We start from the raw sequence: 14,920 nt of genomic DNA, 5'->3' as shown, positions 1-14,920 counted from the left end.
AAGAGCACTTTGGCTTTAGATAGAGTGAAAACCATCTGTTCAGTGGTCGTTTCAATTTTCCTCCATATTTTCTAAAAAGAAAACCCTCCAGTAGGAAACACGGGCTTTTTGATGATGACATTTTTATGAAGTGCTTTCTCTCTCTCTCGTTTTCTCCCACAGGACTGGAGTGTCACCGTTACATTTCATGTGTTTCTCCGGTAATGCGATGTGCAACGAGTGACTGTAGCAGTTGGAGCAGAGTCACTGCTTGTGTCATTCATTAATATGTCGTTTTCACCTCCAAATTGCTATCATGAGGCGGAATAATTCAACAAGCGAGGGTCCATACCCCCCATTTCACTTAGGCCTGCCTCACATTAAACAGGTTTAATGAGAGATGGCAAAAAGTAGATTTTGTCGGGATGAAAACAGCCTGACTCATTTGAGTTTTTCCGGTAAAGCGGTGACTAAAACTTGGAACATCCGTGATATTTAGCAGCCCTGCGCTTCCAGGAGAGGCAGGCTGAGCTGCTGTGGTTTCTGGAGGCAACCGAGAAGTTTAGGGGAGAGAAAATCCTGTAACGAGAGTAAGGAATCCCTGCTGCCTGTAAGTCCCACTTTGAAAGCAGTAACGAGTGATAGCCTACCTAAGTATTGCATTACTTGTCGGGGTACGAGGAGCCAGCACTGGCCGTGGCGGAGGAGGCGGAGAGTCCACATCTTGAAATAATCTCGCCCCCCGGGCTGCTCGGGTTAAAGGAGGAGGCGCGGCGCAATGTGGTAGAGATATTAGAGAAACCCGAGAGCCGCTCATCAGACAGCTCATTTACTGAAGCACTGAGGTTTTACACACACAGCCCGAGAGCAGCTGAAGTGGCCTGAGAGCCTGTGTGTCCACTGAAGATGCAGCTCAGCGTTTACACTGGAAGGTGTGCTGGTTTGATCATGTTCAAGATGGATGGCAGCTCAGCCAGTGCTGCCCCAAAACAAGAACATTAAGCTGTTTTCATAATCAACTTTAAATTGATAAAATAACATATCGTTGCAAAAGGATAGGAATTGGCGTTTTTATTCATAAAATGGTCTGTGTTTATTGTTCCTCTGCCGGAGAAAAAATGTAGATAAAAACAATTATAATTATAGATATAGATATCTATATAAATATAGATATAAATATAATATAGATATCTATATATAAATAACAGTGACTTCAGGTGTGTTTCAGCCAATAATCTGATATTTTCTGCCAAACTTTCATGTCAGCACGGTGAGATACATGCCGTCCATTCAGGGGGACAGGAGCTGTTTAAGTCCAATAAAAAGTAAAAACTAAATCATGCAAAAAAGTGGACACATGCAGTTTTTATTTCATTTTACACTACACACAACGAGCATATGACCTATGGCCTGACCGAACCTGATTATCTTGCAGTCTTTCTGTCTGAATTACATTTTGTATATTTTCACTAGCCCAAACAAATGCTCACATTCCCTTATATTGACATTTTTTATTTTTCATTAATTTTGTATTTTGAAAACCATCTCACTCGTCTTTGCTCATAAAATATTGTAGGTTAAATTGCACATATATGATATTCCAGAGTGGGGATCTCTGTTTTTTCAGCTGCTTGTCGCCACAAAAACAAAAGTTCAAAGCATTTTATCTTTATAGTAAAGATCCTTTAGGAAAGGGGTCATCTTCTCAAAACGTTTTGAGTGAATTTGTTTTAGTCAAATATTATTTTCCAGGTCAAAATCCTGTTCCTTAACATATTGAAAGGGAGTTTGGTTTCAGACTCTGGTGCAGATAAAGAAATGTGATCTATACGGCTCAAACCAACAACTGCACCACCAAGAAGCAGTGTCGCAGAGAACTCATTTACTAATGGATTGGTTTAGTGTTTCACCCCACAGAAAACACTGGAGCCAGTGCGGTGCCCGTCTAATCCTTGAAATATAAATGTAGGCTGCAGGCTAGAAGAACCTCTTCAAAAACACGTGATGGTGCAGGAAAAAAATCTGTCCAGACGGTGTTTAATATTCATTTTCACATCTATAAACAAAAAGCGAGGAGATGCATATATATATATATATATATAAAGGCCTACATTAAGCTTTATTTTGACAATTTAAACTAAGTGTGAAAGTGTGAAGGCTGCTGAATTTGAGTGTCTGTTATTTCCAGTCCTGAAGATGTTTGTCAAATTGTCCAGCAAGCTTAGACCATGTGGCATTTCATATCAGCCCCTCTCTCTCTCTCTCTCTCTCTCTCTCTCTCTCTCTCTCTCTCACACACACACACACACACACACACACACACACACACACACACACACACACACACACACTTAAGTGGCTGCTCTCCTACTGGTGGTCTCCGTCCCATAACACGTTTGGCAGTATAGGTTTCTCATATAAAAGACGTGCGTAATGGCACGCATGGACCCAACTATCATAGGAACTTATTAAATTATATCACCTCGTAAAATAAACGGCTCCAGTAATTAATAGAGTATGAAAGGTGGGAGCACAACAAAATGTTCAGTCTGCATGTAATTAAGGTGGTGGGCGTCAACCGCAATCAGCTGTGATGTTAAATAAACCTCTAGTTGGTGAAAAAAAACGCAAAAAAAAGAAAAGAATCAAGATTTTACATTTTATGTAGTATTTGTTTTATTCAAATACTCTGTACTGCTGTCGGTTTATTGTGTGGCCTGTTCTGAGTGTCACAAAGATGGTTCAGCCTTTAAAAATGGATAAACTCTCCTTCACAAATGAAAAGCTCTGTGTTTTTGTGGGTTTACCCTCCACTGACTGTGATTACTGATAACGTATGGAGATGCAGTGTGTGGTTTGCCCCACGTGGGGACTCTGGAAGCCTCTATAGGCACCACCATTATGGAAGATGTATATTCAGAACATGTTAATACGGCTTTTTTAAGAGGTCTGTAATAATTGATTAGTGTTTAGGTGCTGCTCTGCTCCCTCAGCTGGAGCGGGAGAGGGACTGTGGGGGCGGGAGGAGGGAGCGCTCCTATTTCAGCCCCTGACGCACTGCCTCTGGGGAGGAAACGGAGCTGCAAACTCAGTCCTGCTCTGCTGTACACGGTGCAGGGCAGAGGGAGAGCCAATCACCGAAACGCACAGGCTCCCTTTAAGCCTGACATATCTCCAACAGGAACAAATTGTCCCAACAATCAACATCCCAATCTGCTGCGCGCATCAGGGGCCGGAGCGGAGTGGATAGCCTATAGGCCTGTGCTGCGCGGACGGATCGCACTGGATTGCATCGCGAAAAAGAAAGTAAATATAAACACAGAAGACAAACGACAGCTATCGTGTTGGATACCAACGTTTTGGGCGGAGGAGAGAGCTCGGACATCATGTCGATCTTACCGTCCTTCGGGTTTACGCAGGAGCAAGTGGCGTGCGTTTGCGAGGTGTTGCAGCAGGGAGGAAACCTAGAGAGGCTCGGCCGCTTCCTGTGGTCTCTGCCCGCCTGCGATCACCTCCACAAGAACGAGAGCGTCCTCAAAGCTAAAGCGGTGGTGGCCTTTCACCGGGGGAACTTCAGGGAGCTCTACAAGATCCTGGAAAGCCACCAGTTTTCTCCGCACAACCACCCGAAGCTGCAGCAGCTCTGGCTGAAGGCGCACTACGTGGAGGCGGAGAAGCTGCGCGGCCGGCCGCTCGGAGCTGTAGGGAAGTACCGGGTGCGGAGGAAATTCCCGCTGCCCCGCACGATATGGGACGGCGAGGAGACCAGCTACTGCTTTAAGGAGAAGTCCAGGGGCGTCCTGAGAGAGTGGTACACACATAACCCCTATCCGTCCCCGCGGGAAAAGAGGGAGCTGGCCGAGGCCACAGGACTGACCACCACGCAGGTCAGCAACTGGTTCAAAAACAGACGGCAGCGGGACAGAGCCGCAGAGGCGAAGGAGAGGTACGTTTCACCCACGCAGCCTCGGTGCTGGTCGTCATTTATAGAGAAAGACGTTTACTTTTTTTGCATGTTTAAAGAGCAAATGAAGGTTCGACTCAGAAGACATGTTGGCAAAATGTGGCTGCAAGCAACCAAACAATAAGAAAGTACAAGAATCACAGGAGTCCCAGAGCTCTGACGATATTCACATATTCACACTGCAGCAAAGTAGGGACATAAATAGAACCGTATTTCTGACAGGAATCATTTGATCTCAAATAGAAGTTTGAAATTATTTTTTCATTTTTTGATATGTTTAGTCCCCCAAATTAGTCACGTCCTGATAACAGTGCTGGTGGGTAAACAGGAGCGTGTTGTTGACAAATGATGGACTTTCTTCTACGGAAAACGCCCCGTTTAACGTCCCTCAACTTGAATTATAACCTAGACTACACAGAACATGTGCTTCACAAATAAAGATAATGTGTTATTTAATGAGGATGTGAAAATACTCAAAGCAATGTGCATTTTTGGAGAACTTTCTAAAGGTTTAACTGTGTTACAAAGGAATATAATAACAGTTTGTTATTATCGACATCGTCCAACATTTTATACACTAAACTGTAGAGAAGGAAAATAACTAAACCTCTGTCATTAGTATTTCTTCAAGGCCTAGGCCTACTATATTTTTGTGTTACTGCTAAATAATTATGGCTGCCTTCCCATGATGCTCCAACATGTCACCTACAGGCCTGACACGCGGATTTATCTTCCAAAGTGTGTGTATTTTCTCTCATTTTCCCCCTCGCTGTCATTTCCAGAGAAAACACTGAAAACAACAACGCAGGCGGCAACAAACAGAACCAGCTGTCCCCGCTGGACGGAGGAAAGTCTCTCATGTCCAGCTCGGAGGACGAGTTTTCTCCACCCCAGAGCCCCGACCAGAACTCAGCGCTTTTGCTTCAGGGCAACATGAACCACCCCGGGGCCTCCGCTTACTCCATGTCCGGCCTGGGGGGCCCACAGCCGGTGCACAGCATGCACGGACACCCGCACCAACTGCAGGACTCCTTGTTGGGACCTCTAACCTCCAGTCTTGTGGATTTGGGCTCTTAAAGAGGCTGCCAGATTATTATATTTTACACAAACAAAAACCAGAAAAAAAAGACTGATAAGTGTATCAGATTGAGTACATGTATGAAATAACACTATAGTAGCCTACCTTATAATATAGACTGACTTGTCTGTCGTTAAATTTGGTTAGAACAAAATTCCTTTATGCGCTTAACCTGTATATCCCCCCTGACAGGAGCCTTTTCTGACCTCCTGCACATGAAAACACACAACCAGGACCTGTCTGAAACTCTTAACTCAACGAAACACTTAACTGGACTGCCCATTTGCTTAATTTATGAGATTTTTGTTGAGATAAAAGAATTATAGCAACCTCCTGCGATGGAAACTAAGAGGTAACGTTTTCATTAGTCATGGTAATTAGTTTCCAATAAAACAAAAGTAATACATTTGTCTCTGTGTTATTTGTGTATTTAGAGAAAAAAAATAGACTAATTTACAATAGATTCTGGCCCTCAAACCCGTGCAAACCAGACGAATCGGGTCTATAATCATTTAATTTACCATGAATTCATCGTGAATTGAAGGAAAAGAACGTAATTTATTTTCTTATTACACATTTTCAATTCTTCATTCTCAATTTAATGATGTTTTTGCCTGCTGGTTAGAATAAGTGTCTCCTTAAAATGTAGAAATTATCCCAAGAGCCAAGAAAGTGATTAAATCTACATTGATATATAAAAATATATTATTAAAGTAATTTTGTGGCGGAGATTTAAAGCCTGCTCTACGGGTTCTTTGGTTTTTAATAATAAGTATGGTAATTCAAAACATGTAATTCAAACACAGAGTCATAAAGGGAAATTTAATTACACAAATGTGAGTCAACATCAGCAGCTGTCTGTCAGGAGGCTGTTGTGTACACACGAAGCAGCTCTGGCTCCTTTGAATATGGTTTCTGTTCCATAATACATGTTTGGCTGAAGGAGAAAGACTTTTTTTTGTTTTTTGTTTTTCGTCTTCTTCTTCTTTTTTTCTGCCCGAGTGCTGCGGATCATTGGCTTTTTGTTGCCGTGTTTTCTTTGCGCTCTCCGAGAGTTTGTTCTGTCGGTTCCGGGCCATGGGAAAGAGCCACCACTCAACCTTTACCAGCTCTGGATGTTCTGACATTAAAATATGAATATATATATATTTGGCAAACATATGAGATAAAAAGTTTAAAGTTCACTGCCTTTAAGGATGCCCTATAAACAAAACAAAACAAATTATAGAGGCTTTAATAATAGGTTAGAGACATATAATTGCTAAAAAACTAACATAATTATTTCCATAATAAACAACAACAATGTAATAATGATAATAATAATAATAAAACAAAAGATTATTTGTAGGACAGAATATGAGAATATGGTGGCCTGAGAGCAGGAATCTGGTGAGGACAGATCTCTTGTCCCCCACCCCCTACACTCTCTTTGGGCTCATGTCAGGGTAAATTGTTTTGAGCAGAGAGCACAGAGGATTTCCTGAGCATAATCTGAAACAGTCGCTAGCAGCATTACTGCCTGATTGCGAAGATTGCAGGGGCTGCAGGGCTGCAGCGCCCGGCTTCAGTGGAGGGACCTTGAGGTATTCTGCATCCCAGAGGCCTCCCTCTCCCTCTGAAGCCCTCAAGTCTACTAAAAACACCAGGCTGTGCTCCTCATCTATCACCTACAACTTTCCATATGGCTGTGTTTGAGTGATGTGTCTGTCTGGCTGTCCTCAGCAGACCTTCCATCATCACTGTCTCTTCTTTTTACATGTCTACTCAACATGAGAGTCAGCGGTGGGAGAAGTATTCAGATGGAAATTAGCAATGCAACATTTTTAATATCATGTAAACATCCTGTATTCAAAATTTGACTTAAAAAAATACAGAAAGTATTAACAGCAAAATGTAGTAAAAGTATCAAAAGTAAAAGTACTCATTATGCAGAAAGGCCCATTTCAGTGTTTTATTATTTAGTCATTGGATCATCACTAGAGATGCAGCAATTTTTAACTTCCTTATGTTCTGTTTGGTTGTTTAATCTACAGCAATGCAACTTATTTTATTAAATTATTGTAAGTTTTGTATGTAAAATTGTAATCTGCAGGGTGTCAGATGTAGTGCCGTAAAAAGAAATGTAGCGGAGTAGAAGTGTAAAGTAGCATCAAATGGAAATACTCCAGTAAACGTACAAATACCTCAAAATTTTACTTAAAGCCCCTGAAAACAAATCTTAAGTATTTCTCTGTAACATGAAACATTTATACTAAATTAGTATTATTTATACTAAATGAGCAAAAGTCAGAGTTAAAGTTAGGAAAAACACTTGGACTGACAGCAGCCTGCAAACCTGAGCAAACAACCCCACAACCTGTACCAGATTTGCATTCAAATGTTGCTAAATCCTGATTGGTGCAATGAAATATGTGACATCACCTTTTTCCATGTGAGCCCTGCCATGAGACAAAAACACAAACACAGAAATGTGAATGTGTTTTCGAACTTAAGCAGTTTGTTGTGTGTCCGTGTGGGACCCCGTCACTCACAGTAAGAAGCTGGTTGAGAAAACCTTTAAGTTTGGTACTTCAGTGAATGTAGTTAGTTACCGTACATTACAACACTGGTGGGATTACATCCAGTTTAATTTCAAAAGGGCAACAAAAATGTGACAACAAAAAAAAACATTGTAGATAATTATTAATATTTTACTTTACTTTTCTAAGACTGTAGCTTATGAAGCAGCCACACAGATTATATTACAAGTTGTATTTTTGAAAAATCAAATTAAAAGCATTAAGCTGTGTTTTTACAATAGATCATTTTGCATTTCAGCCCAGGACAATTTGATTGATTGAAAATACAAATGGTAAAACTTGTATGTAGTAGCGTTGTAAAATAATTGTTTTAATTGTAATAGCCTACATCTAAACGTATCCCACAGGACATGTGTGACACTCAGCAGAGGTCAGCAGAGAGCAGAGGTCCTGTAGATCATATATAATTCTCGCTACAGCACGTGTCCTCCACTCTTGGCAACACAGTGAGGCTGAATATTCACAAATTAACAAACAGGTGATCACAAAGCCACCAAAGTGACTCCTCATACCTGTTAATCTAACGACAACATGTCCGGCAGGGTACAGACACAGCGAGGATTAAACAGGCTCTGTGCCACATGACAGAGGGAGGCTAGCGGAGTCACCTTCAGGATGAGCAAGAGACTAAAATCAATCCAACGCGGAAACTCTGACGGTGCTTTTAATCATGCTCGAATCCCTCGCTTCCGAATCCGGAGAGACAGAGTCTGCAGCCATAAATCTATCTGCTGTATCAGCCACTGTGTCTCCCTCTCGTCAGCCACGCAACAAGTGCAAGTGGTAGGCGTGCTCCAGCCTATAGACTGGATGACAAAAGCTGGGAGGTAACGTCAGCCTAAAGAAGGCCGGTGCCAGCAACAACAGCTGCTGATGGCAAACAGAGTCCGAGTCATCAAAAGGGCATTTCATTTGACATAAGTGGCAGTGGCTCTAAATCAACAGCAGGAAGGGCCCCGACGTGTGCAAATAAACATGGAGAGTAGCCTGCATGAGTCTGCGCCGTCTGCCTCAGCTGGCTTAATGTTTTCTCTGGCATTAGATTCACTGCACATCTCCTATAAAAAGGGCCAAAATCCCAAAGCTGAGGAACGTTTGGTTGAGTTTTTCTATGGTCTGGTGGCTGCAGGTAGCTTTACCCCACATGGGAGCCCGGGTGTGAGACGGTCCCAGGTATCCATAACCACAAGCTGTATGAGGGGTGTGTGTCAGAGAGGGGGAGACGAAGGGGAGGGGGGGGGCAGGCGGGTGATGAGGGACAAAAGGATCTTTTCAGGTCTGCCTCAGAGGGGCAGGGCTGGTGGTGTGGGAGGGAGGGGGGAGTAGAGAGATTTTCTTACCAATGATGCATGGATCTGACAATGTTCCTGCCTGGACGTACCCAGAGGCAGATGCAGGCCGTGTGTGTGTGTGTGTGTGTGTGTGTGTGTGTGTGTGTGTGTGTGTGTGTGTGTGTGTGCGTGTGCGTGTGTGTGTGTGGGCTTGTGCATGCTCACGTGTACCAGAATTGGAGTGTATTTGTGTGGGTGTGTGTGTGTGTGTGTGTGTGTGTGTGTTTGAGGAAATACAACTGATTAAAGGAAAACTCTGAAAACATTTTCTACATGGCAGATTAGGCGTCTGCTATATTTCTATGACATAAGTGCATTAGAGATCAGAGGGATTTATGCTAAAAAAAAATGTTAATTACACTGATGCAGGAGCTGCGAGCCAAAGACAGCTTCCACTCACCAGCGTAGGAAGCCTTTCGTCCAACAGGAAGCTGCTATGTGACAGAGCTGAAAGAAATATTTATCTCTTTCTTCCAGTCGGGGGATGAGTGATGCGTGACCCGGGGTTCAGACATGAGGAGAAGGAGGAGGAGGAGAAGGAGGAAGAGGCTCTGCAGACGATCCCAACCTATTAGGGTGTTAAATAGCATGTTGTGTGTCAAATGAAGGACAGCATCATATACATTACCTAATGAAAAGGGGGGGGGGCATTTTTAATACGTTACAAGAGGAAAAGACAAAGGACAAGATCAGACGTGTGTGTCTAGGAAAGAGGGGGAAAAAATGTGGCCAGAAGGCAGAGGCTCATATAACAAACTCTTCCTGAGACAAAACCCAGCTCTGGTTGCTGAGAATCAGATATGTATATTTTTGGAGCTTGGAGAGAAAGTTGATAGTAGCACTCGTCTCATATGTTTGATCAGGAAAGTGACTTCAGTCTGGGATGCTGTCTTTTTTTTGGGATACTTTTGTGAGGACTTTCAGTCTTTCAGAGCCAAATTAAAACAGATATACACACTATCCATCATACTTTCACTGTAAATAGTTCTTCCAGTGGGTGATGGGATGGACGGATGTTTCATGAAGAAGAGACAAAGAAAAAAATGAACTGAGAGGAACACACCTTAAAAAGTAGAAGGCAGGTAGAATAATATTAATCCCACAGCGGGGACATTTGCAGTGTTACAGCAGCAAAGGGGATAGAGCAATAGCAAGATATAATATAAATAAATTTAAAAAACAATTTACAAATGTACATCTTGTCGGTAAACAGACTCAACAGAGGGGGAGGTTGAATTCACAGTATTGCACATAGGAAATATTGATATTGCACAATATATGTTACAAAAGTAGGATTATTATTAGTTTACTATCATACTTAAGTAGAAACAAAACGATGGCCAAAGTGCAAAACCTCCTATCTGCAAAATGATCCAGGAAAAGTGGGGAAAAGCCTCCTATGTGCACTTTGCGAGGCACTAATACCTAGTCGGTATTGTTAACACATAATATAGTAATAAAGTCCCAAAACAGTGTATTATGTATTGGGTTTCCTTAACAAATAGCATTCTGCAAGAAAACAACAAGTTTTTTTTGGTTTCACAAAAAAGCATTTTTCAGATAGGAGGTTTTGCTCTTCGGCCTTTGAAAAGTACAGGTACAAATATCCAATCCAAAAAAATAAAAAGTAAAGCTTTCTTAAATTGTCACCAAAGAAAAGGTTCCTGATTGACATTTTAGAAAAGGGGTAATCATATATTCTTAGTTTGTAATCTTTAAAGGTTAAGGCTGCTGTTATTCTATATGTTTCTTATAGTCAACAAATACAACGAAAAGACTAAAACCAACAACAATGTGTTTGTCCGCCTCTTAATGCTTTCAAACCTTTCTACCCAGTTTATGGCTCTCAGCCTATTTTGTTACTATTGAAGATGTAAATCTTTAAAAACAGCTCACAAATATATCGTTTCATTCTTAAAATTTTCCTGAACAGCTGGGCACTGTAGTTTTAAACAAATGTTACTCGAACAAGAGGAAATAGTGCATCTGTTGGGGACTATTTTCAGCTGTGGATTAACACACATTTGGTGCTGTAGTGAGTATTTTCGATGGCAGAAGGTGTTTCTATGTGTGCGCCCATGTTCATGTTAGTGAGGGAACGTGTCACACAGTGCAACAGAGCAGCTCATTGATGTGTTTATACAGTATGTGTGTTTCTTTAATGGTTTCTTTACAACAATGAGACTCTCTGACACAGTGGAATAAGATCTATCAGGCTGCGGCTGCACAGGAAATACTTGTTAGTCGGATCACTTTATTGTTGGTTTTGGTCTTTTCATGGGCTTTGCAGACAATAGGAAAAATATAGAATATCAAGCAACGGTAAACAGAAGCATAAATTGAAGTATTGATACTTTATTTTAGTGGAAATAGAAGCCCAGGTGTAAAAGTTCATTTAAAATGTACTCAGAATATAAATGACTGATTTACATTTCAGAAAAGAGGCCAGTGTTTAATCTAATCTCTGCAATCTTTAGAAGATGAATTTCAAAGAGTTTTAAATTGGATTTTAAATGCAAAAAATGTCAGAAATCAATGTCAATGAATGGTTTTGGTCTTTTCTTATTGTTGACAATAAGAAAAATATAGAATAACAGCAGACTCAACCTTTAAAGTAAATTTACTGACAAAAAAGAAAAACAAACTCAAGTATATTTTCTATTTCAGCCTCTGACATGTATTCGACTGTATCCGGAGATGTGTCTGTAAACACAAACCAGCCATCGTGGCCTCTTTTGAGGAGCCAGACATAACTAGAGCCATAATGACAATGTTTAGTATCATATTATGGGTATTATTTCACAATAGAATTAATAATTGATAATAATTCTGCAGACTGTTACCACTGTACTGCTTGTTGTTCTGCTTCTACATGCAGCCAAGAAAGATCCTCGAATCTAAACACCTTCACGTCGCTGCTCCAGGCTCAGGGGGCTTTTGAGGAGGGGCACGGATGGCAGACACAACAAGAGGAAGTGGTATGGGATATGGGATAATGAAATATACCTCACAGTCCCGAGGGGCATCGCCTCACCTACCCTGGGGCTCACAAATAGCTCAAGTAACTAAGCCCCCTCCTTACTTCACACACATGATCCACACCCCCGCTGTGCCCAAAACCACACCACAGCTACCCTCCACCAGGACCCTGAAGCTATGTGCAGTTTGTACTCTGTTTGTTTGCAGACGTTGTGAGTGACAGCAGCCCGAATCTGAGCTGCCATCCTGCTCCCCTCGCCCCCTTCACAGAGCGGGATAAAATACCCCTTCTTGGTTCAACACAGGGGGGAGGAAAAAAATAAAAAAAGAGAAAAATATTCAGGAAATGAAAGTTGTAACACGATCCTCTGTGTGCCAAACGTCTCCCTGAGCAGGGACAAAAGGCCCAGAGAAAAGCTGCCGGGCCTTTTTTAGCCTGCATGTGATGGAACAAGAAGGCAGAGGAGAAAAGAAAATTAAGATGTGTGAGGAGTTATTAGGATGCAGTGGGGATGAACTGAAGCTATTTCCTCAGACAGTGAAAGAGGAGGAGGAGGAGGAGGAGGAGGTGAAGGTGCTGCAGTGATGAACTCCTCTGTGCAGAAAACTGGAGGGCTCCTGCAGCCCTCTGTGCACAGAGCCCCACTTCCCACAGATATTCATGCACCAAGCAAAATAAACTTCCCATGCCGGCCCTGCAGTATGTTTTCCAGCGGGCCTCTCCTGAGAGAAAGCCTCCACGACTCCTCACTCAGTGCTCACAGTCTCCAAGATGAGGGCAGAGAGACATTTTGATGTCCAATGACAACAAAGAGGGTTTTATTAATGATGCAGGAAGAGACAGGAACACTTCAGTCTCTTTCTGCTGTTTGGTTGGAGGCGCTTTCTTCCCTCTAACCGCTCGTGTGCCATGGCTGATCACCGGGGCCTCCTGGCAGCAGAGGGAGGGGGAAATGCTCTGCTGGTCCTGTCAGTGCTGACTGGTGCATTTGCAGCATGGTGTCAGCGGCCGGTGGTAATTACCAGGCTCTCTCTGAGTTACCGCTACACCAATGTGCCACCGGCTCTGGTATGCCAGCTAAGCTCTGTTATTAGGCACAGAGCTGCCACTGGACAGTAGGCAATACTTCAGCAGACGCAGAGTCAGTCTATCTACCTATCTATCTACATAATGAATGATTGTTTTACTACTCGACTAAAGTACAGGCCGGAGTGCTATATTAGCAGGATCTGTGGCAGCTATAATTATGCACAGAAGAGTTGTCATCTCGCTCCACCAAAACAACTGAAATGTCTTTGTTGAGGCTTCATTTGGAGCAAAACATTTATATAAATCCACTCACCCATCAAAGAAGCAGCAGAAAAGCACGTCTTCAGACAGACTGCTGGTGTCTGCAGAGGACGACTTTTAGAGAAACCTGGAGAGAAGAGGCAGAGGAGTTGGTGACATCCTGAGGATTTGACAGTTACGTTCAGCTCTTCAGCACACTCAAGAAGACACATTAGTCAGTGTTGATCTTACTGGAATTCTTTTTTTCACTTTATTTTGAATACATGAAAAAACAGAATCAATCAAAAAGAATCATACATAAATATTATCTTGAAGATCTAAAAAAACAATGTAGTCATGACTGAGCATTTATTTGGTAAAATGATGTGGAATCGTACTGAATAAAATCTCAAATGAAAATCATTATTCTCAAACCCATAGTTCAATGTCTCACAACAGTATTTTGTGTTGTTTTGATACAGAATTCAAAGTGCAAAACATTACTGTTGATAAAATGCTGAAAATATCACACACATACCCACATAGCACACCTTTTCACATCTTCGCAAACACAAAACATGAACATGCAGAAGCACAAAATAAAACAAGATGAACATAAAACAGATCAAATGTTATGCATGAAACTGAAGGACAACACAGGATGAAAACACTGAAAGTTAAAGTAACATGTTTCCATAGAGGACCTGGTCTGAACCAAATCATGACAACAACCCAGACTGTCAGTAGAGACGGTTTAACATACAACAGTATTTAATCAGGGAGCTAGTTTTCATTTTACAATAACTTCCTGTTGTTATCAGTATTTTAAACTTTTTGCTACCTGTTATGAGAAAGTGTATGAAAAGCATATTGTGGTTATCACCTCTAAACTTTTCACTTCACAGCCTAGTTGTTCTTAATCATAAACGTACATCGTCACTTCTGATCGGTTTGTGGATGTTATTGAGCTCTTGAACAGTCAGAGAGACGGAACCAAAAACTATAAATTATTCTTTAAATGTATTTGTCTGTCTGCCTATTTCTGCGTATACAATATCTAAAAGGAAAATACTGCTAGTGGGCAGGTTTGAACTAAAACTGAAATAAATACGACATGACCATGACGGTGATGATTGTATCCAGCATATCGTTCTACATATCAAAGACAGTTACAGTAAACAAACAATTGTACGACTTATAGAAACCTCTGGGCTGCTTGTAAATCCCCTTTCTACTATAATAATCATTTGAATTAATAATAAATCATTAGGAACAAACCAAGACAAAAACAAATAGTGTTCACTCCTTGCTGAGTCATTAATAACATCATTTTAGGGGGATGAAAAGGTGGAGACAAAGATCACATAGCATTTTTAACAATAAAACAAGTGCAGTAATATTGTGATGCATTATAAAGTCATGTTGGCAGAGTAGCAGTGTGTGAGATAAGGATGAGCTCATAGTTAGGCAGGTAGTTTAGTTCAATGACACTGGGACAATCTGGACTTTCTGAGGCTGCAGGAGATCCGACCTGAAGGGCAGGCGAGAGTCTCTGCTTCACTCTCTCTGTCTCGCAGTTTGGCAGGTTTATAACTGTGACCCAGGAGCATGGCTGAGAAAGGCTAAGGTGCTGAACTTAAACTTGGCGACAGCTGCAGAAACTGGAGACCAGAGAGTTTAAATATAGACCCTTAAAATCCCAACTGGAGCCCTTGCCCTGCCTCAACACTTTCTTACACA

General features: G+C 41.7%; 1 protein-coding gene across 2 annotated transcripts; it reads left to right on the top strand.

Annotated features, from left to right (window-relative positions):
* Positions 1 to 3,152: 3,152 nt before the first annotated feature.
* six1a (SIX homeobox 1a) lies at positions 3,153 to 5,425 on the top strand. 2 transcript variants are annotated; one of them, XM_070920147.1, is made up of 3 exons: positions 3,153 to 3,929; positions 4,087 to 4,088; positions 4,726 to 5,425. In XM_070920147.1, exons 1-3 carry the CDS (start codon positions 3,366 to 3,368, stop codon positions 5,018 to 5,020), a joined length of 861 nt encoding a protein of 286 aa, XP_070776248.1. In that variant the 5' UTR covers positions 3,153 to 3,365; the 3' UTR covers positions 5,021 to 5,425. The 2 variants fall into 2 exon arrangements, with proteins under 2 accessions (XP_070776248.1, XP_070776247.1); XM_070920146.1 differs by lacking the exon at positions 4,087 to 4,088 and having other exon boundaries at positions 3,153 to 3,925.
* Positions 5,426 to 14,920: the final 9,495 nt, after the last annotated feature.

The sequence above is a fragment of the Enoplosus armatus genome, chromosome 15, assembly GCF_043641665.1.
Source record: "Enoplosus armatus isolate fEnoArm2 chromosome 15, fEnoArm2.hap1, whole genome shotgun sequence".
Classification (NCBI taxonomy): Eukaryota; Metazoa; Chordata; class Actinopteri; order Centrarchiformes; family Enoplosidae; genus Enoplosus; species Enoplosus armatus.
The sequence above is the reverse complement of the archived record's forward strand: the minus strand, read 5'-3'. Positions and strand labels throughout refer to the sequence as shown.

Excerpts from the sequence above, each read along its gene's own strand:
- six1a (XM_070920147.1), top strand. The coding sequence starts at position 3,366 with ATGTCGATCTTACCGTCCTTCGGGTTTACGCAGGAGCAAGTGGCGTGC.